A 22,436-nucleotide genomic window follows, 5' to 3' on the forward strand; every position below is an offset into this window, starting at 1 on the left:
CGATGACGGACAAAAGAGCGCGGCCCTACCACATCGTCCCCCTTGCCGCGCTTCATGCATCGGTGGCAAGCAAGAATCTCTCCGTATGAACCAATTCCCAAACGCCAGAGGTTCCACTCCCCAGGCATCAATGAGTCAAGCTTGGCGAGCTCAGATTTCTGCGCGACCCAACTTCGCCGAAACTTACCGTCACGGAGTAGGGTACGGCTCGTTGGGGCCACCTCGGTAGCAGAACGTCAAACACTCTGAAATGCAAACTCCCCGCCATTCTCATAGTTTGCCCTAACCCCAGCATCGCTGGCCTCAACGCCGGGCCCATTCGGAATCGCATTAGTCAATCGAACTCAACGAGAGGAGACGAAACGTGAGCCAGACAATTGAGATTAAGCGAGGAATCCAAAAGTGCGTGATGAGCCAAAGCCGTGCGTGACCGGTCCCTTCTGCGTCGTGAGTTTAATCACGCTGCTCGGCTTTGCGAGTGACTAAAGAGGAAACGGACTCTTGGTTGGCTTCACTGTTCATCCTATGGATCTATGAAACTGTCGCTGCATCTGGCGGTGTGGGTCGTCCTGCAAAATGTGGATATCCGAAGCTTTCGCAGGACTCGATGCTTTTCAGACGACCACTCCGGAATACCCTACGTTCGCTCTAATCTTTCCGTAACGTCGTCCGCCTCGGATTTTAAGCGGACGAGGGCATCGGCAGCCGAGGAAGGGGAAGCCTCAGGCTGGCATTTGGATCTTGAGATCCCTGCCCAAAGGGTTGACTTTCTCTGCGAATCCCGTTCCATCAATATTGCTCAAGCCGTCGGCGTCTCGAAGAGAGCAGAGCCACCACCGTCATGTACGTCCCGCGCAACGGTCACCATCAGCGCAACGAAAAAATCGACGTAAGAGCTCTGACCGTTTGGGGAGCGGAAACACTGCTTCCGCATCCTTTCCTGCCATCAGGCAGTGAAGTAAAACGACCGCATGGCAGACGGCGGTGCACAATCCAACGGTAAGAGAGGGGTGGAATCGCTTATAGGGCAGCTTTCGATGCGTCGACGTGCCCACCTTGACGCTTCAACCATTCGATAAAGCGCTCGTGTTGCATGCATCGTCCGCGTGAGGACAAAAGCGCCCCCCCGTACAAGCTGTGATGCCTACGTGATCTATGGTGCTATTGCCGGCTTTCGCTGTTGGGCGGTCCACTCCGTGAACCAGCTACTGTATGTTTGCGGTAGGTTCCATCTTCCAAGATGTGGTTGGGGACGCGTTGCGTTTGGTGACGACGGAAGAGGGCTCGTACAAGTTGCACAGTAGTTGCTGCGGTATGAGGCCCGAGGTTTAGAGCGTTACTGCTCACTTTATGTTCTTTCGTTGTCGCTGTGCGTGTTTTCGGAAGTGTGTTCTTTTGAAGATGGGTGGACCGGGTTTCGGGAATGGGTCGCTTCGACGTCGAGCTTTGAACTGGAGCAGAAACAGAGGCTTCTGCCGTGCTCGAGGAGGGTCCTCTGACCTGGTACTGTACGTGCGGCGGATGAGTGTGCTCTTGTTGTGCTGCATGATGATGAGGGCCTTTGGAGGTTTCTGATTCAGACGGAAGAACAGGTACCTATTTAACTAGGGAGGTTCATTTGTTTGTAAGCTGTTGCGAACGTCAACAAACAGCCACGTTTGGATGACGCAACCCCTTTATTAGTACTCACAGGAACGCGGGCTTGTTCTCGTCAGATGATATGATGACTGTGGGACCCGTCACTTTATGTCAAACCAAAACTTCCAAGTCTCTAATCGTCTCTGATTAGCAACACGGCACTTGCCAACCTCCACTGATTAGCCGCACTCTGTCTAAACAATCTATAGTCGACCGCAGGCACCACCAGCTCAGCAGCAACAAAGACCAGAACAGAACGTCAAGACCAACCTCGACCATCAAAGGAGGATTAACCGACCCCTCTCGCCCGTCCCCTACCACCCGCCCACTGAGAAGAGGTGCGTTTGGATGCAACCGATGGATGGATGAATGTTTGGATTCACGAGTATGGATGGATGGATGGATGGATGGATGGATGGAGCGGTGGACAAGTTGGGGTCATTTCGAGGCGCAAGATCGCGGAGATCACGGGCGAGCATCATACTGGAAATGGAGAGGCTAGCGAGAGTGCCTGGAGCAAGACAGTTATAGGGACATGTTGGACTATGGGCTTCTTCCGGCGGAATGCGATCCGGCACGCGGAGTGCATCTTGACAGTGATCTTGAAGCATTGTAGGGAGATCATCCACCTGTGGTAGAGATTACTCCCACCACACGAAATATCCCCACTCGCAACGCACGATTCGCATACCCGTACTGACTCTCAACGACCCTCATTACAGAAGATCAGCCCCGCAAAAATGGCCAACGAAACCGAAGTCAAAAAGCCCACCCAGGACGATCTCGTCGACGGACTCCAAAACCTCTCCGTCAACGACTCGCCAGCGACTGGCGCCGAAGGTGGCGAAAAGACAAAGAAGCCCAGAAAGAGGACCAACAAGAAAAAGACAACAAACACCGATGTAAAGACCGAAGCTGAGGAGGGTGTTACTGCGACTGCGACCACCAATGGAGATGAGAATGGCGATGGAGATGTGACGTCCCCGGCTTCCACGGCACCGAAATATGATAACACTGCCAAGGTTTTTGTCGGGAACTTGCCGTTCCAGGTTACGAAGGAGGAGTTGGAGGTGGCTTTCGGTAATGCTGGTGCAATGTAGGTTTTGAAAAGGGACGATTTTGACAGAGGAGTGTGATTTGGGCGACGCGAGCGTCAGCGAGCGGATGATTTTTGCAAGGGACGCGAGGCGTCAGCGAGCGGTTGATTCGCGGAAGGAGCCTGTGACCTGGAGCGAATGCGGACTGGGCCGAGCGAAGCGAAGAGCAGAAATGCTTGAGGCAGGCGAGCCCTAGGCGAGATCGAGCGTCAGCGAGGTCGCCCAGACTGAACGCCTTTGCGAGCGACAGCGAGCGCGACCAGAGCGAGCCTACCTTGTGCCAGAGGCGCAATGCTTCCCCCAACCACGGTTCTTAGCGAGCCGAAGCGAGCTACGCTCCGCCCACCGCCCCCAACATCCTCGTCGCGAGCGGAGAGAGCAGGGTGTCGGGTCAACGATCGACCAGCCATCCAACCATCGCTTCGCCCGTCTGACATGAAAGGATCTCTAACCACTTTTTACGGTTTCCTCCTTACAGCGCTGAAGTGAACGTCATCACCCGGGGCGACCGCTCCATGGGCTTCGGCTTCATCTCCTTTGAGCGGGACGAAGACGCTGACAAGGCTGTCCAGCTCTTGAACGCGACAGACATCGGTGGCCGAACGATCAGTGTGGAACGGGCTCAGGACAAGGATCCCAACGAACCTCGCCGACGAAGAGGCGGGTTCAGGGGTCGTGGGCGTGGGGTTGGACGTGGACGTGGAAGGGGCGGACGGGGCGCGTTCCGTGGGAGGGGACGTGGAAGCTTTGTAAGTTTTGGACGCTGGAGAGGGATCTTTACTCGATCCACGCTCCTGGAATATGCACTAAATTTTCCATGACAATCCCCGCAGAGCGAGGAAGGAGGTGCTCGGGTCGACCAAGAAGAGCACGAATACACAGAGGGTACCGAAGGCCACGACGGCGAAGCTGGCTCACGCAGCCGGGGCCGTGGTCGCGGCAGCCGAGGAGGCCGAGGCCGCGGAGCCAGCCGCACCCCCCGATCCCCCCGCGACACCACAGGCGAAACCAGCAAGACGACAATCTTTGTCGCAAACCTCCCCTTCAAAGTCGACGACGAAGACCTGGCCTCGATCTTCAAGGGCTACTCCGTCGCGTCCGTCCACGTCGTCAAGCTCCGTAACGGCCGCTCGAAGGGTTTTGGATTCGTCGAGCTCGCGAATGAAGCGGAGCAGCACAAGGTGTTGCAGGAGTTGAAGAATATTGTGGTGGATGGGAGGGAGTTGGTTATCAAGGTTGCTATGGCGTACCAGACCCCGCCGAGCAAGGAGGAGGAGGTTAAGGAGGAAGCGGAGCAGGAATAGGGCGAGCGCAGGCGAGGTTGATGAACCGTTTGCAAATCTCTCTTTCCGCTGTGTGGTGTGTGCCGCTCGCAGTCTCTGTCCCGTATCCCATTTTTGTTTATCCCCCCGCGAATCCCCCTGTACTATGTCACACCCGATTCCAAAACATCCCCCAACAACGCACGCTCGGATCAAAACATGATCTCTTCTCGCTTATACTCTCTCTCGTTCCGTGCCTCACGTACAAAAATATAAAACATTGGTCATGGCAACAAACACATCCCTCTTTGCTATGTGAAATCTTGCCATATCTGAGTGTCGGGCGACGGGGTTGGTTGGGGAATATCGGGACCGGAGGGCATGGACATTCACACTTCATCCATGTCGTTGAAGTATGAAGTCGACGCACGTAGGGAGGGAGCGCATATGTTTTTGTCGTCGACTCACTTCCAAGCATCCGGAAGGCAAGCAAGGCCACACAATTCCTAAGGCCCTTCCTCGGCGGCATCCATCACCTTGCCCAACCCGTCCGGCATCTACGCGGATTCAGATGCTATCATTCGCACATTTTGCGGGGGATTCACTGGGCGGTCTTTCGTTGACGAGACTCGATCAGTGTACGCGTACGTCCTTGAAAATAATATCACGGACCCGACCGATTGTCATGTTGAGAGGGGGTGAGGTTCAATGAAGTGTAGGGATGATGGCTGTTGGAGACTGTCAATCGTTGTCTTTTTCGGGACTGGTACGTACTACGTAAAGCGTCGTTGGGTCACTCATCGTCCATCCGAGCTGAATTCAGACAGGTGCCAAATTGACAGGTTGGCGACAACAAACAACGACCGTCACTCCCTCATTGTTCGGAGGGGCTTTTTTAGCAGTCGGAATGCACCAATAGCGCTGCTTGCCAACACTCGTTCCTGTGGTGAGTTTGAAATGAAACGTTGTCCGGCTTTTCGGCGTGGCGATTATGCCGGGTTCTATTGTACCGTCCACGAACTTGCGCACGCCCCGTCCCCAGCGGTACCAACAATCATTCCAGCCGCACACCGTTTTAGTTTAAGTGGCGAAAAACTTCACGCGGTCAAATGAGATGGAAATTTTTTGATCAACATCAGGGTTCAGCGGCGGCGTTGCGTTTGGGAACGTTTTTCGCAGACTTTCCTGTGCCCCGGGCGGCGGGCCATGTCTCTGCCCGAGCGAATGGGCACCACCCATGTCGAGGGGGCGCGTGGTATCGTTGCTTTTCCCATATCAAACTCCGGCTACAACATGTGGGCGGTGATAACCATAACGGGCGGTGATATGAGAGCAATGCCTCGCCCCGCCCGCCCCCCTCGTAAGATTATCTTCATAAAGGCTCGTCAGTACCACCACCCCGCCCGCTCGCCGCTTCCATACCCCATACCCCCCCCTCTTACTCGTTTTTTCGTTACCCCTCCTATGTACGGAAAGACCACCCTCGCCTTCGCGGCGCTGCTCGCGGTCTCCAGTGTCGTCGTCGATGCCGCCACGCCCCCCTCGTTCCCGCCGCCTGTGCCGGCGGAGTTCCCGGACTGGGACGAGGCAAACGTTATCCCTGCCAAGTTCTTGAAGGAGAAGCTTGTTACTGAGGCTGTTGCTTGTAAGTTGTAGTAACTTCCCTCCCACCCGCATACTACGGACGTTGCGCTAAACTGGTGTACATTGATATCGCTTCGCAGGGGTCAACGAAGTCGTCCCCGCAAAGTTCCTCAATCTCAAACCCTCGATCGGCAACGACCCCGCATCCCTGCAATACCGCGAAGACCCCGTCAAAGCCCACTTCTGGGCCACCACGCACGTCATCCAGAGCAAAGATGTCGACCGGTGCCCCGGCGCCAACACCTGGGGTCTCACCTTTGACGACGGGCCGTACACGCCGGACCCCACCGCCGACGCCAAGGACACCCTCTCCTCCCTCGACGTGTACAACGCGCTCAAGAAGACGGGGATCAAAGCTACGTTCTTCATCAAGGGTGGACCGGCGGTGTTCAACCCTGACCCGCTGAACGCTGCCGTGAAAGACGGAAACGAGTTGGCGATCCATACCTACAACCACCACCCCATGACGTCCCTGAGCAACGAGCAGATCGTTGCCGAGCTCAAGTACACTGAAGCCATCATCTTCAAACACACGGGTCTGGTCCCCAAGTTCTGGCGGCCGCCGTACGGTGTCATGGACGACCGTGTGCGCTACATCGCCGAAGCGTTGGGATACACCGCGATCGTGTGGACGGACACGCCGGACATGGACGCGCACGAGTCGGAAGTGGTTGGGGATGGCAGTTTGACGTTTGATCAGAAGGTGGCGAAATTGGTCAAGACCGAGGAGAGCTGGATGAAGAAACAGGCTGGGTTCATTAGCTTGATGCATGACCATGGCCCGCAGAGCATGAATGCGAATTTGAAGACGATTGAGACGATTGGGAAGAGGATGAAGGCGGGAACGTTGGGGTTGACTGTGAAGCCCGTAGGCCAGTGTTTGGGGACGGAGGTTTATAGGAAGAAGGGCGTGGAGCCTGTTGGTGGCACATCCTCGACCAAGGCGGTTACCACTTCCTCCACCAAGGCGGCTACCACCTCATCTACTCGCACGACCTCCACACGCGCGACCTCCACCGTCAAGACGACCACCTCAGCCATCGAGACTGTCACCAGCGACCCGCCGACCATCACCACTTCCTCAACCACTACCTCAGCCGTTGAGACTGTCACCCTCGACCCGCCTACCACCATCACCACCCCTTCGAAGCCCACCAGCGAGCCTACCGACGTCCCCTCGAACCCTACTACCCCCGTTGCCGAACCTACGGAAACCACCTCCACCGAGGCCTGCGATGACGAGGAGACGACCACGACCACCGTGGAGGAGACCAGTACCGTTGAGGCCCCTCCTACCGAGACCGAGACGTGCACCGATGAGCCGGAGCCTACCGAGACAGAGACATGCACGGACGAACCCACCGCGGAACCCACCGACGTCTTCACCACAGACATCCCCATCGCCGACCCCGTCACGTACACGTACACCTCAACCCCAACCTCAACCCCAACCGACGAGCCCGTCTCCTCCGCCACCACCGTGCGCTCCGCAGGTGTCGCGGCCGCCCTCATCGCGGCCGTTGCGGCGTTCTTTTAGATTCTTTTTTGTAGAGTACGTATAGCGGCCTCGTGGATATATATCCCACATATATACGTTTTCTTTTTTCTTTAGATGTTTTTGTAGATTACCACACCCGTCCCGACTTTTGGCGTAGGAGATAGGCATTTTTTTTTTTTCCTGTTTGTGTTTTTGAGAAATGTGAAGTGATACGGCGTACGCTATCAATCATACCGTGGATGGACCTCTGAAAACGGTGTTCGAATGTTCTGTCGATTTGGACAGTCTCGCACACGAAATTCGGTTCAATTCGTATCTCATTAGGGAAAAAAAAAACAGCTCGCACGCATATCCCACCCCCCCATGTCTGTCCCTCGCTAACTGTCCACGCTACAACACTCGCTACACTACCCCCCCACCTCTAAACCCCTCCCGCCCAACTGCAATACCCGTCAGCAACTCTACCCTACTCCAGCTGAATTCCACTTCACTAGAACCATGAGGCTAGATGAACCCCATCGCAGCGCGTCCCCCGCGCTGCACGCGGTCAAAGTCTTCCAGACAGGCGCGCGTGTCGATCGCGTAGGGCCGGTCGCCGTGGAAGAGGTAACTGGCATCCAAAAAAAGCAGAAAAAGGTTAATGAAGGGCGTCGCTATGATCGTGCGGGGCGATGAGAGTAAACGGCCTTACCTGGGAACTGTGAGATACACACGGGGGACAACGAGATATGAGGGAGGGTGGTGGTTAACGGCGGGAAGAAAAGGGGGAAGACGGGGAAGAGGAAGCACGTACTGTGGCCCCGGTACCCCGCGATGGGCCTGCTCTCGACCAACGCCAGATGGTCCGTGGTGCCGAGGGCTAGTTTCGCTGCCGAGGCCGAGGGCTTGGTTCCTCGTCTGCTTTTTGTTTTTCCGAAAAAGAAAAAAAAAACACAAATCAAAAAAAGGCATTTCTCGAACATGTTACCGGAACTCTGAGACTACTGACCCCTCCTTATCGGCGTTGAAGACGGCATAGGCGACCTCGGCGGTCTGCCCGAACGTCTGCGCGTACTGGCTGCGGCTGCCGGGGATGAAGCCGGTGAAGCCCGGGATGGGGCGGACGGAGTGCGGGGTTGGCGTTGTTGTCGTTGTTGTGTATGCTTGGTGGGTGTACGGGTGGCTGGAGGCGGACGCGGCGCGGGAGGTGTCGGCGGTGAAGTCGTCGAGGGCTTTGCGGACGTTGTCGGGGTACGTCTGTGGGCGTGTAGATGTCAGAGAGGAAGATGGGGAGAAAACGCAAGGATTTTCATCAGCAATGCCAAACTGGAGGAATCCACAGAACCCGCTCCCCCTCCCCCGGAAGTAAAAGAGAGACATTTACCTCCCCAAAATGATTCTGCAACCTCGGCACAAACCCGGTATACCCGCCGACAAAGGTCTTACTGGGATGACCCCTCGGCATCTTATACGGACTCGCGTCGTCCATCGGGCTCGGCGGCACCACCACCTCGCGGCCCTCGACGACCGCGCACCTCGGGCCCACGCCCAGCATGTCCGCCGAGTACGTGAAGGACGGGTGCGGGCCGCCGCGGGCTGTTGTCGCGGCGACTTTCCGGACGCCCGAGACGGGGGCGTAGTCGGAGGCCCCCGAAGCGTTCCCGCACGCAAAGCCGCCGGGTGGGGCGGGTGTACCGCGTTTTGTGGAGGCCAGGACGGGGCGGTAGGGTGAGTTTGCTAGATTGTTCTGCGATGTAGATGTGGTTGTGGGGTGGCGTTTGTAGGTCCCGTTGGCGCGGTCGGCGACGATGGCCTTGATGCGGACCGGAAGCTGTTTTTTGGCGTCCAGCATGGAGTGGAAGTCGGAGAGCGAGGATTGCGTGGTTTCGACGTACGGGTGGCCGAAGTGTTCTTGGGCGCGCGGGATGTAGCCTAGTCCATAACGTGGGAGATGTGATGTTGAGCATTGTGTTATGTTACAGCTTCTTGGCCAATGCCATGGGGCTGATTTGGCAAACTCAGTTGAAACTCACCAGTGTACCCCGGCACCGGCGGGAACGAAAACCGATCATCGCCCGTCGCCCTCTTCAACCCCACCGCTCTCTCCCCTTCCTTCCCCCTCTCCCCTCCCCTCCCATTGCCTCCATCTCCCCCAGGCCCCGCCACCCCACCCCTGTGCCCACCCACCCCCGCCGTCTCCCTGCCCTCCCCCCTCCTCCTCGCAACCTCCCTCTGCAACACGCCCGCCTTGATCGTCGGATCCATCCTCAGTATATGCCGCGTGGCGTTCCCGTACGTCTGCCCGTACTGGTGCTTGAGGTTAGGCACGAATCCGGCGTAAGCGGGGGTGGCGATGATGGTGGTCCCGCCGATGACGGTGTCGATTGTCGACATCTTTACCGTTTTATTCGAAAAATGTGCTGTGCAGGAGTATTCTACGGTGTTTGGGCGGAGAATGGGCGTGGCGCCGCGCTGTCGAATTATCCGTCACTTCTCTGGCAATCAGCAGATTCAGAACACGGGGAGTGCGACAACACAACCCCCGACGAAGACATCGCAACCCACCCATCAACACAATAAGAACCCACCTCGTCAACGCTCGATGGGATGTTCGGAACCGGGCGATGTGACGAACGTAGCCAACTATGCGATCGTATATCTATCTGTTCAAAGGTGTATCTATCGGGTCTCCAACCTTCTGCCGCGAAACGAACGTAGGAGAAGTCACAGAGAAGGGTGATGAGAGATTTTTGGAGAGTCTTCCTTGTCAGACGAGGCGTCTGCACAGAAATCGTCGGGAAGGGGAGATCCAAAGGGGCATGGATGCTGTAAGCCGAACCAGAAATTGTAAGCTTAAAACGTGAACTCGGACATTTTTCGTGTCCCGTCATTGAGCGTCCTTTATGTATTTTGAGTTATGTTTAACGAAGGACTAGCGGACGGTGTATGTAGCATTGGTGATGTAACGGGCAGCGAATGTATGTATACTAAATGGAGGTGTGAGGGTATATTGAGCTTTTTCTACATACATGGGATGGTGTGGTAATGGTCCTGCAGCTGGGGCATATGTTTGCAAATGTGGGATGCATTTGCTATGTGGCTAGAGAAGGGGCTAAATGTGGGATGCAGGCTGGCGTGTGCAGACATCGGCAGCACAGGGTTTGTACGATCCTCCCCTCAAAGCCCCTTCCCCTCAACAAGCCTCTTCAGCGTTACCCTAGCACCCTCCACAATCAACCGATGTTCAACCTCATGGATCCTCTCCTCTAGCGTCTCCAACGTGTCCGTGTCCAAGATCTTCACCGTCTCCTGCAAGACGACATCCCCCCTATCCACCTCCGGGATGACTTTATGGATCATGACGCCCGTGTGGGTGATGGATTTCGCTTGAAAAGCATGGAACGCGCGTTCTACGGCGTCTATGCCGTCGAATGTGCCGGGGAGCGCTGGGTGGAGGTTGATGATGGCGTGGCGGGGTGGTGGGAACTGGTTGATGAAGTCGGAGGAGAGGATGTGCATGAAGCCGGCGAGCACGATCAGGTAGGGCTCGTTGTCGGCCGTTGGCCGTCCTTCGGCGAGTTTTGTTTTGATGGTTTCTGCGAGGGCGAGATCAAAATCGACGCGGGTTTTGCCGGCGTCTTTGAACTTTTTGAGGGAGAGGGTTGCGGTGGGTATGCCGGCCTTTTCGGCGCGGGAGAGCCCGAAAGCGGCTTTGCGGTTCGAGATGACGAGGGCAACTTCGCCGTTCAACTGTCCGTTCTGTGTGGCGTCTATTATGGCCTGCAGGTTTGAGCCATTACCGGATATCAGGACGACGATGCGGAGATTCCGTAATGGCGTTGTTGAGTCGCCCATGGTTGCTTTCTTTTCGCCGGCCGGTTTTGCGACCGAGAGATCACGGGGACTGGCTTTCGTTCGGTAGTTTACTGGGTCTCTTCCTTTCGCCGCTGCTGCGGAGAGAGAGGACGGCTTTGAAAGGACAGTATTTGGTGGTGGGTGGTAGGTGATGCTGAGCTGGAGAGCTTGAGGGTTTCGTTGGAAGAGAAGAGGCCAGAATATAAATGGAGGGTGCGGTCACGTGGGAGCAATGCGGTTTAAACAGCCCGTTCTTCTTCATGTGGACTTCGACTTCACACTCGACGGGGTGGTGTGGAGACCCTTTCAACCAGAAGACATCCCACACCAGGAGTTGGTGTGACGGCCCTTTTCCTCACAACGCAAGACCTAAACAATCATCGTTCCAGTCTACATTTCCATTCCATCCCATTGCATTTACAAATACCTAAAAAGTCATATCCCAACCCATCCTCCGTCTCCCGCCCTGCCGTGAATACGCCGAACCCCACCCTCGCTCTTCACCACGCCGTTCTCGCCGCTTCCTCACTCCTCCCCCCGCCGTTCGGTGTTCGCGTGGCCGCCGCGTGGGCATCATGCATGCCGTCTTGACCGCGATCGTGATTGTGAGCGTCGCCGGTCTTTGGCCGCGGACGACGATGAAGATCTAGACCTGCTGCGCCGTCTTTTGTCGCGGTGGTGCCGACCATGGTCAGATGCATGACGGTGACGGTGACGGTGCCGGGTACGGTCCGTGGTAGTTGCATCACGACTACGGCTGCGACTGCGACTGCGGCGTCGTCGTTTGGCGGGGCGAGTTGGGCTGGGACTCCGAGTGTGGTGATGGTGGCGGGATGTGCGAGAGTCGCGGCTGGGGTTCCGGTTAGGGTGACGGGATCTGCGTGAGTTTGAGTTCGAGCGTTGGGTCGGGGTGGGGCTTCGGGTACGGTGGCGGGATTTGGGTGGTCTTGAGGATTGTGTGGGGTTGGGGCTCCGGGTATGGTGACGAGATTTCCGCGGTTTCGAACTCTCGGTTGGGGTGGGACTTTGACTCCGATCACGCATGCGGCGAGGACTGCGACTCTGGTCGGGCTTGCTGCTCTTCATCCGTATCTCAGTCCCCGCCTCAACAGCATAGTCCTCACCCCCACTCGCCCCCCTCACATCCCCTCCAGCGTCCGACGACAAAGATACACCTTTTACTTCCCCTCCTGGCGATTTGAGTTGAGCTCTCGCCTCCGGAGGAGGGCCTTTGCGTCCCTGCAATTTCAGCCCGCGGACTTTATCCAGCGCCGCCCTCGCCTGCGCACGTTTCGCCGCCTTCCGCTCTTCGTCGGTCGATCCCGCGTCGGTGTCCGCCATTTGTATCGTCACCGACGTATCCGCGGTCTCAGCAGGTGGTCCAAGAACCGCGGCAGCCCCCACTCCACCCCCAATCTCCCCAGCCCCACCACCATCAACCGTATTCCCGGCAACCCTATCCCTCGCCTGATCCCTCACAGCAACATAATATGCATGCCACGGGTTCCAAGGCACCAGGAACGCGAACCGCGGGTCGCCGCGGTGTTTGGCTTTGACTTTTTGTTCGAGGTCCGGGCCGGCGCGGGCGACGAAGGTGGCGAGCTTTTGGATCACTGTTTGCAGGTCGGGGGGTGGTGAAGTTGGGTCGATTGGTGTCGGCGGTGGTGGTTCAGGCGCGGCGGGGGTGGGGAAGGATTTTAGTGTGGCGGTGGTATGAGCGGTATCTCCCACTTCCCCAGTGGGCACTAACCCCTTAGCCGGCCCCTCTCCTGCCGGTATGATGGGATCGGGCGCCGTCGCCACATCCTCCTCGCCACCTTCGCTTTCGCTCCCACTCCCACTCCCATACCCAGCAAACAGCCCCACGAGCCCACTCTTCATAACCCCCCTCACATGCACATAATACGCGTTTAGCTCATGCCCCACTTGCAAAAAATCAAATTCGGGATTGCTCGCCTGCTTCGCTTTCACCATAAACTCCGTTTGCGGGTTGGTGCTCTCCGCGATGAATTTCGCCGTCTTCTCGATGATCGACGCGAGTCGTAGTGTTGAGGGGGCGCGCATGCCTGCGAGTGGTGGGTAGGGGAGGTCGGAGGGTTGGACGGTGTCTTCCTCGGGTGGGTGGGTATCAGGGTGGGGTTTTTCGTAGCCTACGCCTTCTTCGGAGGAGGGGGAGGAGGACCCGTATCGATGCGCCCATCGTTTCCCATCGGCTTCCATACGGCGCATTCGGCGTTTGTTTTGCACGTAGAGGTCACGCTCGTCTTCGGACATGTCGAAGAGGGTTTCTTCCTCGGAGTCGAGGTCTTGGTATCGCTCGTGATCTAGCTCCTTGTCGGTGCCGGTCTGGGGATCGACGGTGTCTGTGTTTTCGTCATCACTGTCATCATGAACCTCGATGACGATGGGAGGACTCGGTTCCCGAGGACTTTGGAACTGGCCCGTGATGTCAAGGTCGTCGTCTGGAAACGATGATAGATCATCGAGCAGATTTCGTACATCATACCTACGGAGCAGAAGATGCTCGATAAGCGGACGATCAAGCAAGGTATAACGTTCGCCTGTCCGGGATGGGACATATCTCCTGCAGCACAGATGTCGCCCCGCTGCCAACCGCCAATAATGAATCGGAGGGTTGACAGCAGAGGAGTTCCACGCGCTGAAGGCGCTCCGAGCTCATTTACCTACGGCAGTAAGTAAGGGAATTGGCGGATGGCGGAACTCTCGGGTCCCCGTCTCCCGAAACAGAAAATCTGGCATACATCTCAGACCGACAGACCGTGCGCGGCAGGTGCGTACGCCGAACAGCATTATCTCCAAATTGCGTTCACTCTCGACGGGCCGGCGCTGCTCAACCATAATATCTACACAAATCTTGATATCGAACACTCAGTGCAGTCCCTTCAAATACTATACCTATCAATCATCACCCTCCCCTCCCCAACCGTCCCGCGCCACGCCTGCAGCATATCGCCGCGCTCGATGCTGCCCGCGAGCGCGTCATCGCGGAACAGGCGGCAGCCGTAGCCGAAGATTAGAAACTCCTTGTCGATGGTGGTGCGCGGGGCTCGGCCGCCTCGTCGGTGGGGGCCGCTGCCACGGGGACGGCGGGAGTCGGTGTACATGACAAAAGAGCTGGAGTGAGGGGCCCCCGGCTGGTGCTGGCCTTGCGAATGATGTACCTTTGCCGTTTCCAAGGCGCCGTGGTTGCTGATAAGCAGATAGGCCTCTATGCGGGCGCTGGGTGTGGGGTGAGCAGCCTGTTCGAGTTTTGCGGGTGCGACAGGGCAAGTGAGATAAACTCCCCACACGCGTTACTCGGAAGGTCACGTGAACGGTGCCGCATTCATTCCTTCTTCGGACAGGCGCTCAACTGGTAAAAGGGCAGAGTTGTTTAGAGTGCATGCGACGGCAAACTTCGCATGCATCCCCTACCCTCTCTGCAAACTCGGCTGTGAATTCCGAGGGGGGTCTGCGTGAACACCCTCCAATCCTCCCCTTTCAGTGCAAAACCGGTCGTCGCGGGCTCTTCCACGCGTCGCCGCAAAAACACGTCCGTAACGCGTCGTCCCGCTCGTTTCCTCGATCTGGACGGAAAACGCAGACCGAACCACACCCGGACGAACTCACAGGTTACTCAGCAGCACCACACCTCCCACCCCTCTCAAAATGGCAACATCCTTCTTCTCCGTCCTCATCAACGGTCAAATCGAGTCCGGTCACGTATGTGTGTTTGTTCCCTGCACCTGCATATCCCGAGAGAACGCCATAATCCGCCTCTCACGAACATCTCGTCTCCGTTTAGTTCGCATCGTACGACAACATCTACCTCAAATTCTCCTTCGTGCACGGTCCGGACTGGGCCGTCGTCGCGGGCGTCGAGGAAGGCATCACCCAACAATCGCTCTCCAACCTCTTCTTCTCCCGCGGCGACCCGCGCAAGGCCGGCTGTGTGTGGAACTTCCCCATCGACCTCGCGTTCAAATCTACCAACGCTTACGGTATGCCTGTGCAACATCATGGTCCACGCATGTCGCCAGTTGGGATGGAAAAAGGGGGCGTGATACTGATCGGTGATGAACGGGCTTAGGGTGGCCGCAGATGCTGATGACGGTATACGGCCCGGATTTGTTGGGGAGGGATGTGGTTAGGGGCTATGGGGTGGTGAGGGTGCCGAGGGTTCCTGGGATGTAAGTCCTGCACTCTTCGCCCCCTCCGCATTCAGCCCCAATCCTCTTTTGCAGTAACACCCTCTCGTTGGTTGATAGACATACATTGGAGGTCCCAATGTTCGTCCCCCTCGCCTCAACAACCCTAAACGGATTCCTGTCGTGGGCGAGCGGCCGGCTGCCTGAGTTTCGGGATGTGCGGTTTATTGCCGGGAATGAGGGGCGGGAAGGTTGGCAAAAAAAAACGCAAACATCATATGCGAGGGTCTTTTTTGAGTCGCACGTTATTGATGAACGCACTTGTGTTTTTTTGGTAGTGACGACGGTACGCAGCCAGGGGATCGTGAAGGTGACGTTGAATGTGGGGACGAAGGATATGGAAAGGTTTGGGTATGTCGTGCGGAGTTTGACCGGGAAGTGAAGTGATACTGTTCGGGGGGATTGTAACGTGTCGTGTGGGTTGTAAGAGTGTGTACATACAGAATGAAAAAGAATGGGGGCGTCTATCCTCCTACCTATCTACAAACAAGACGCTCGCAACGGGGGCTAGCTCACTTGTCTTCCTCCTCGTCACTCTCATCCACCGGCACCTGATACTCCCAACTAACATCCCACCGACTGCCGGGCGCCGCGGCACTCACATACTTTACAAACCGCATCAACCCCTCATCCCTCACCACAATCGTCAACACATTCCACCCCGCACTGACCGTCAACAGCGCGCCTTCATCCTGCACGGTGCGGTACACCGCCGCGTCCATATCGCCGTCATCAGGGGCCATGTAAGCTTCATACCCGCCCATTTCATCCGATTCCCAGAGGGTGGGGTTTGAGGGGGTGAGGCAGAGGGTGGCATCGAGGAGACGCGTGGGGGAGGACCAGGCGAGGGTGTAGTCGAGCCCCGGGCGGAAGCGGCGGGCGAGGCCGCGGTGGTGGGTGGGCGGGAGTTGGGTGAGGAGGGCGAGCCAGCGGCGGAAGGCGGGGGTGGGGAAGAGGTGGGTTGTTAGGGTGTGGAAGACGGTTGTTGGTGTTGGTTGGGTTTGGGTGGTGGTGGTGGTGGATGAGGAGGGTTGGGAAGGGCGAAGGGCGAGGTATCGCAGTTTGTGAGGTGGGCCATCGACTTTCCAATCCCCTGCAACGCCCGTGCCATGTTTCGGCATCACCGGTTTATCGAACCCGCACGCAGCATCGTCGGCAGTTGTCGCGACTCTGATTTGTTCCGCCAGCTCGTCGTTTAGGAATTCCGCGAGCTGGATGCTCGACTCCTCCAGGAACCGTTCCGACACCTGCGCGAGGACGCTCATGTTGAGGTAGCGCGGGTTCAGCCATTTCGCCAGTTCCGTGATATCCTCCTCGCTCAACCCCTCCATGGCGTCGGGGTCTACCTCGCCCTCAAACTCCACAAACGGTTCCGACAGCCCCTGCTGCAATTGGTCCAACGACGGTGCAGCAGCTGCGTCCTCCTCCGCATTCTCGCTGTACCCTTCCTCGCCTTCCTGCGGCACATGGAACCACCCGGAGATGCTCAACCGCGACTTATCCACCACTACCTCCTCCACGGAATGGAACGAGTGGCCCGGCTGCACCGTGAACATAACAAACTGGTTCCATTTCGGCGGGATGGACACCGTCGGCGCGACATCAGGTGTCCCCTTCGTCACCACGGGATAGAGTTCCAGGGCGCCGCCGTAACTAGGCAGCCAGGCCTCGTCGGGGCTGGGTAGGTACAGGATGTAGCTCACCCTGCGTGTGCCGATGACGTCGTCGTGGTTGAGGAGGTGGCAGCCATTGAGGTAGTTGTTAATGCTCATGTCTGTTTTGGTGCCCGAGAGAGGGCCGCAGCCCGTGACGTCGCGGATGAATTGGCGGAAGGTGGGCGAGTAGAGGGCGTTGCGGAGTTGGAAGAGGGAGGAGAGCTGTTGGAGTTCGTGGGCGGGGAGGCCGTCGAGGTTGGCGAGATCGCCTGTTTGGTGGACCTGCATACACCAACAGTCAACGATTAATCATCATCGACCTTCGATCATCAACCATCAACCAGCGATAAACAAGGAAAAAGCAATAAGAACTCCCGTTCGCCGTCGCTAACCAAAAGGGGCCAGGGGAGGCCCCACGTCATAATAAGAACGACCGTTCGCAGTCGCCACCGGTATTGCGGCTGGCGGGGCCGCTCGCCTGCCTCGCATCGCTCGGTCTTGCCGCACGTCGCCGCAGTACACCACCATCCCTCGCTTCCCTCCCGCTCCGCCCCGCCCCACCTCCTCACCTTATAAATATCCGTCTCCTTAACCGTAAAATGCAAACTCGCCATAATCTCCTTCCTAACCCTCCTCAACAATTCCTCATCACACAGCTCATTGATGGCGCAGTGCAAATACGGCGTGGACGTCTTGAATTGCTCAGCAAGAGTCGTGCGGGTGGACTCGGATAGGAGACCGGGGCGGAAGGCGGCGACATGGTCGGCGGTGGTGGGGGTGGTGGGAGTGGTGCGGGGTCGCTTTGAGGGCGAGGAGGTGGCGGTGTCTTCTAGAGAGCGACGGACCATGGTTGGGAGTTGACCTATGTAGTTAGCGAGGTGTGCTTTTTGTGAAATGGGGAGCCTTTTTGCGAGGACGGTTTTCCGTGTGGGAAAAAAAAGGGCAGCCGGGGCGAACGGACGCGCGTGTTGAAAACGCTGTCAAGGAGACTCGGACGGCCAAACAACCACGGACCCTCGTCAGAGTGCGCCAACAACAAACAAGCGACGGGGGGGCCGGAGGCGCTATGAGTTTACGTCCAGTATGAAGATGTACGCCGTATCTCACTGGCTCTTGCAGGTGCATGCTTCTACTCGGGTATATATCCATTCCGGCCGTTTTCAAAGATGCAGCTTTCCCACATACTCCCCGCAAGCCCATACGCCTTCATCCTGTCATCATCCCCCTTGCCCCCAACTAATCCCACCCCCCAACGTCCCACAATCAGAACTTGCACGTTTCCAAAAATGCTATACACACCTAACAAACCCACCACACATCAAAACAACCTCCCCGCAACCCCCTTCGGCCCAAGCGCCGCCGGATCCCGTTTATACCGCCGATACGCCTCGCGGATATGGTCTGGCCGGATCGCACCCGTGTCGTTCCAGTCTTCCATTACTTCTCGTGCTGCCAACCATCATCGTATGTATCAGTGGGGGATGAAGGCGAGAGGGTTACATAGTATCAGAGACCCCAAAGGGGAGACGGAAGAGGGATGGGGTAGAATGCTTACCACGCTCAGTCATTTCCCCCACGAACAACTTCGCAACGCCCGCGACGACGGTGGCGGAGGATTCGGGGATGGTGTGGCCGCAGAGGGTTGAGATGTGCTGAACATCATCGCACACGAGTCCCATGAGTCCCAATGTGATTCACGGGACAGACTGAGATCAGAGGGGTGTGGGGCTTACCTTCCGCATACTCCCCTTCTGGATCTTCGCCCTCCGAAACACCTCGTACCGTGCTTGTTCTTCCGGTGTGAATGTCGCAAACAGCGCGCTGAAAAAAAAGATCCCCCTAATCAACATTCCAACTTTCTCCCAGAGTCCCCCCCTTCCCATCCACAGGGAATGTGAAAGCCAGAACATACCGCTCAGCAACCTTATTCACCAAACTCCGTGTGAACGTAAATTCCTCAAACGAATCCTCTTCCTCCTCCTCTTCCTCCGCCCCTGCATCCTTCTTCTGCCCCTTCTCTCCCTCCCCCTCCGCCACCCCCGTCGCCTCGCCTTTAGCTGTTACTATATCGTTTTGCCCTGTGGATATCGATGCTGGTGCTACGGCGGAGGTGGAGCTGGGAATGGGATTGGCGTTGTCTGGGATGGGTGTCACCCCCCGGCCGGCTTTGGCACGGGGCGTGGCGGTTGTTTTGCGCCGCTTTTTGGGGGTTGGGTCGTCCATTCTGAGGAGAGACGTGAGGAGGGTGGAGGTTCTTTCGACTGTTTATCTCTCGTTACTGAACCTGGACAGGCCTGTGTTTGTGTGATTTGCGAAGAGTCGAAGATTGCAGTCCTCTGAGAGTTCCTCCCCGGAGTGAGAAGTTCGCGCGAACCTCAGAAAGCGCGTTTTCCCCAATCTCCACCTACGTAGACCTACACTACGTACAGAACAGTACTAGTCCGCACAGATTCAAAAATGACGCTAACGAGCTCCTTCTCAGTACGCTGCCTTAATCGTAACCTCACCATCGGCTGTGATTCATGGGTGGAATGGGTGATTTCAGGTGGTTTGGAAGGGTATCAACGAGGTTCACAAAATGATACTGTGCTCTTCACATTCATGAAACATGTAGTCGTATGTAGTTCTCAACGGCCCACAGAAGAAGTTCGCTCTCCCAACCCCCCTTGTCTACCCCTTATGCTCCACACAAGTAGTATTCAACTTCCCCTCCCTAACCACCGTCTTAAACTGCTCCGACACGGGAAGCTCACTAAACTCCCCCTTATGCTCCCCACTGGTCTGCTGCACACACACATTCACCTCGCCACTCTTGCCAGTGAGGATCTCGACGCTGTCGGCGCACTCGGCGGAGAGGTACAGTTGCAGACCGTCGGTTTTGTCGATTGCGACGGTCGGGACGGTGCCGGTGACTTGCACTTGGACGGATTTGGAGTTGACGATGTCCACGGTTGAGACGGCGCTGTCTAGGACCAGGCCGGTTTTTTTGCAGTTGTCTGTGGGATTGAGGAGAAAGTGTGTGAGACGGGAAATGACGATGCAATAACGATAATGGAGAGACGTCACATACCCAAAGTCACAGCGTTGATCTTGCCCTTGATGTGGATAGTCGAGTTCTGGCAGTTGTAAATATAGACAACGTGTCGCAGCTCGGTTTGCTCAATCACGATATCGTTGTTGTTGTTGTGGTTTTCCTGTGGTTTCACAGAAGAAAATGAGCACCCTCGTTTCGTTGCAAGTACCGTAAAGGATCACCGAGGTACGTACAACGACCCATTTACTACCCTCCAACGAAGTCTTCGGGGGCGCCTTGGGTGCTGCTGCGGACGCCTTAGGTGCAGAGCCTATAGCCAAAAAGAGGAAGGCGAATTCAGAGATTGTCATCGAGGCGAGAACACCGCCACCACCCCCTTACCAGCAGCGGGCGTAGGGGCCTTAACAACACTTCCAGCCCTGAGTTCCGGATTCTTATGCGTCATCTCCGATTTGTCCACCTTCCGCAAGCCTAGAAAGAGACATGATGGATTCAGATGGGCCGTCCACCGCACATCCGGACTGCGTTGCTTGTTAGAACTCACCGCTTGTCAACCCATCCTTGTTCAACGCGCTGAACAATGCCGAGGCATCAGGCGCGGGGCTCTTAGACGACGAGGTGGGCTCAATGCCGACTGCAGGCGCGGGAGGTGGTGGGGGCGGTCCGCCCGCTGATGGCGCTGCTGCGGGTGCGGCGGGGGCTGCGCTGCCTAAAAGAGATCGCATGAAAATTATTAGAACGCGAAATGGACAGCCGAAGGAATCAGTTTTGTGCATCGTTTCCTACCATTGGCAGACTTGGCGTCTCCACCACGAGGGTTCCAGGCCAGACCGGTCGTGTGGTGCTTCTTAACGTAAGCCTGCAGTTCGGCAAGAAAGTTGACGAAGGTGCTTGCCCAGTCTGCCTGGTTCTTGTCCCTGGATGATGAAATCCCGAAATCAGTGAGAACGGGAGTCGTGGGAATATGAAGACTTGCTTCGTCAACTTACTTGTCCTTGAATTCCTTGATGACCCGGTTGCCCCAAAATTGCGAGGACTCTTTCATCTCTCCGACGAAGGGGCCGGGTGTAGGTTCCTGGATGGCAAGTCAATAGACATATCAGTGGATATCGCTTGGAACTGTCGCTAAGAGCCATGGTGGGGAGAGTATTGCGCCCCTCCCGCGCTCGCTATCGCTTGGCCTCCCATCGCAAAGCAGCGCTCGAGCTATCTATCCCCTTTACTATCCCTCGCGTTAACTCACCACAACAACCCAACCAAGAGCCGGGATCCCCTCGCTAACCGTCGACAAATGGTTATACTGCTGACTAGCTCTATTCTTCTCCCTCAACTCCGTAATCTTCATAATCGCCCCCTGCGTCGGCTTCAACAGGTCCTGCAACGTCGGCAAGTCCGGCTTCTTCGACAGCACCGCGACCTGGATGAGTGCGCGCTGAGCCGCCAGTGCTTCCTTCACATGACCCGCCTGCTGCTGAACGAGATCGCCAAGGGCGTTGCTGGCGGTGAGGTAGGCGGCGAAGGGACCGGAGACGAGGTCGTCGAAGGCGGTGATGGCGGCATGGCTGCCACCTGCTGGGGCACCCGAAGAGGAATCGGTGGAAGATGAGGTTGTTGGATGGGCTTTTGGAGGGCGTGCGGCGACCTCCTCGAGACGCTGGGTGGCAGTTTCGAGACGCTTGATGAGAGAAGCGAGCGTAACTTCTGTCGACATGGTGAAGGGATGAAGGGTTTGTTGCTGGGCTCTGGGGTTATGGCGGAAGACGCTGCTGATGGGTAAGATGGTGCCCGAGTTGAAGTTGCAGGTGGAAAGCGCACACCATCCTCCGCCACATGGAAGGTTTGGAAGGTTGGGCCGGTTAGGGTTGCGCGCGCTCTTCTATCGGCGTCAACAACCTGTAAGGCGTCCTATCGCACACCACAGCTTGGCTAGCGAAATCAGCCCTCGGGACTTGTCTTGGACTCTGAGAAATAAGTCCTCGGCCTTGGCTAACAATCGGACCGAAAGCAACCGCCTGGTTTATGTTATGGACGTGCTTGTAATAGTCACATCAGGAGGCCTTGAACAATATCCCTCGGGTATGTCATACACCAACCTCCTGCATTTCTGTATCGGCAGCTGTATTGCTATCTCGACGGTCTGTCCAGTCGTTCAGAATTATCCGATTGATTCGCTCACAAGGGCGGAATCACTCATCGCTGGACTGTGCCTTGGTTGTGTGTGTGGGCTGCGCGAATGGATTTGGTCTTCTGCTCTCCCCACTTTCCCGCTTTGGTCCCAATCGGAGGTACGAAGCCGGCCTTGCGAGATGAGATTGCACATCGCCTTCGGGATTCTGACAAGCTCAGTGTCGGCAAATGATAAACCGACCTGCGAGAGTTGAGCACTGCAAGCAGCCCGAGGAGACGATGTGTGCTCATCTGCTACTTCGCCTCCCGATGATCCGAAGATGCTTGGGCCTTACACTTTGCTACCGACGTAAGTATATCTGCAGCCGCTTCAAAACAAGCAGGTCCTCTGGCTGTTGTTACGCTGGTTTCGAAAACAGAAGGTGAGTAAGATGTAGCG

General features: G+C 56.7%; 9 protein-coding genes across 9 annotated transcripts; 3 read left to right on the top strand and 6 right to left on the bottom strand.

Annotated features, from left to right (window-relative positions):
* Window positions 1-2,283: 2,283 nt before the first annotated feature.
* On the top strand, window positions 2,284-4,372 carry EV422DRAFT_193509 (uncharacterized protein). Its single transcript, XM_053065227.1, has 3 exons — window positions 2,284-2,734; window positions 3,214-3,484; window positions 3,569-4,372. The coding sequence occupies exons 1-3, from the start codon at window positions 2,379-2,381 to the stop codon at window positions 4,037-4,039; spliced, it is 1,098 nt and encodes a 365-aa protein (XP_052923156.1). The 5' UTR covers window positions 2,284-2,378; the 3' UTR covers window positions 4,040-4,372.
* Window positions 4,373-5,461: 1,089 nt separating this feature from the next.
* On the top strand, window positions 5,462-7,178 carry EV422DRAFT_569971 (uncharacterized protein; the record flags this gene model as incomplete). Its single annotated transcript, XM_053072826.1, has 2 exons — window positions 5,462-5,642; window positions 5,722-7,178. The coding sequence occupies 2 exons, from the start codon at window positions 5,462-5,464 to the stop codon at window positions 7,176-7,178; spliced, it is 1,638 nt and encodes a 545-aa protein (XP_052923157.1).
* Window positions 7,179-8,102: 924 nt separating this feature from the next.
* EV422DRAFT_499321 (uncharacterized protein) lies at window positions 8,103-9,512 on the bottom strand (the record flags this gene model as incomplete). The annotated part of the gene is made up of 4 exons (XM_053068073.1): window positions 8,103-8,375; window positions 8,503-8,628; window positions 8,836-9,050; window positions 9,152-9,512. The coding sequence occupies 4 exons, from the start codon at window positions 9,510-9,512 to the stop codon at window positions 8,103-8,105; spliced, it is 975 nt and encodes a 324-aa protein (XP_052923158.1).
* A 489-nt stretch (window positions 9,513-10,001) lies between these two features.
* On the bottom strand, window positions 10,002-11,124 carry EV422DRAFT_539009 (phosphoribosylglycinamide formyltransferase). Its single transcript, XM_053071020.1, has one exon. The coding sequence runs from the start codon at window positions 10,971-10,973 to the stop codon at window positions 10,296-10,298; it is 678 nt and encodes a 225-aa protein (XP_052923159.1). The 5' UTR covers window positions 10,974-11,124; the 3' UTR covers window positions 10,002-10,295.
* Window positions 11,125-11,145: 21 nt separating this feature from the next.
* Window positions 11,146-14,371, bottom strand: EV422DRAFT_539010 (uncharacterized protein). The gene is made up of 2 exons (XM_053071021.1): window positions 13,890-14,371; window positions 11,146-13,479 (listed from the first exon to the last, which is right to left on the bottom strand). The coding sequence occupies exons 1-2, from the start codon at window positions 14,096-14,098 to the stop codon at window positions 11,547-11,549; spliced, it is 2,142 nt and encodes a 713-aa protein (XP_052923160.1). The 5' UTR covers window positions 14,099-14,371; the 3' UTR covers window positions 11,146-11,546.
* On the top strand, window positions 14,360-15,628 carry EV422DRAFT_193901 (B9 domain-containing protein 1). The gene is made up of 5 exons (XM_053065229.1): window positions 14,360-14,696; window positions 14,779-14,974; window positions 15,064-15,163; window positions 15,242-15,372; window positions 15,460-15,628. Exons 1-5 carry the CDS (start codon window positions 14,643-14,645, stop codon window positions 15,561-15,563), a joined length of 585 nt encoding a protein of 194 aa, XP_052923161.1. The 5' UTR covers window positions 14,360-14,642; the 3' UTR covers window positions 15,564-15,628.
* Window positions 15,629-15,693: 65 nt separating this feature from the next.
* EV422DRAFT_551311 (Oxoglutarate and iron-dependent oxygenase degradation C-term-domain-containing protein) lies at window positions 15,694-17,684 on the bottom strand (the record flags this gene model as incomplete). The annotated part of the gene is made up of 2 exons (XM_053071829.1): window positions 15,694-17,118; window positions 17,406-17,684. 2 exons carry the CDS (start codon window positions 17,682-17,684, stop codon window positions 15,694-15,696), a joined length of 1,704 nt encoding a protein of 567 aa, XP_052923162.1.
* Window positions 17,685-17,843: 159 nt separating this feature from the next.
* EV422DRAFT_193877 (histone-fold-containing protein) lies at window positions 17,844-19,205 on the bottom strand. The gene is made up of 4 exons (XM_053065228.1): window positions 18,749-19,205; window positions 18,570-18,675; window positions 18,392-18,488; window positions 17,844-18,285 (listed from the first exon to the last, which is right to left on the bottom strand). The coding sequence occupies exons 1-4, from the start codon at window positions 19,057-19,059 to the stop codon at window positions 18,155-18,157; spliced, it is 645 nt and encodes a 214-aa protein (XP_052923163.1). The 5' UTR covers window positions 19,060-19,205; the 3' UTR covers window positions 17,844-18,154.
* A 68-nt stretch (window positions 19,206-19,273) lies between these two features.
* EV422DRAFT_539026 (adenylate cyclase associated N terminal-domain-containing protein) lies at window positions 19,274-21,755 on the bottom strand. The gene is made up of 8 exons (XM_053071022.1): window positions 21,114-21,755; window positions 20,860-20,945; window positions 20,657-20,787; window positions 20,415-20,579; window positions 20,252-20,341; window positions 20,104-20,180; window positions 19,907-20,030; window positions 19,274-19,832 (listed from the first exon to the last, which is right to left on the bottom strand). The coding sequence occupies exons 1-8, from the start codon at window positions 21,579-21,581 to the stop codon at window positions 19,507-19,509; spliced, it is 1,467 nt and encodes a 488-aa protein (XP_052923164.1). The 5' UTR covers window positions 21,582-21,755; the 3' UTR covers window positions 19,274-19,506.
* Window positions 21,756-22,436: the final 681 nt, after the last annotated feature.

Source organism: Fimicolochytrium jonesii, assembly GCF_025526975.1.
Source record: "Fimicolochytrium jonesii strain JEL569 chromosome Unknown EV422scaffold_23, whole genome shotgun sequence".
In the NCBI taxonomy this organism is placed as follows: Eukaryota; Fungi; Chytridiomycota; class Chytridiomycetes; order Spizellomycetales; family Powellomycetaceae; genus Fimicolochytrium; species Fimicolochytrium jonesii.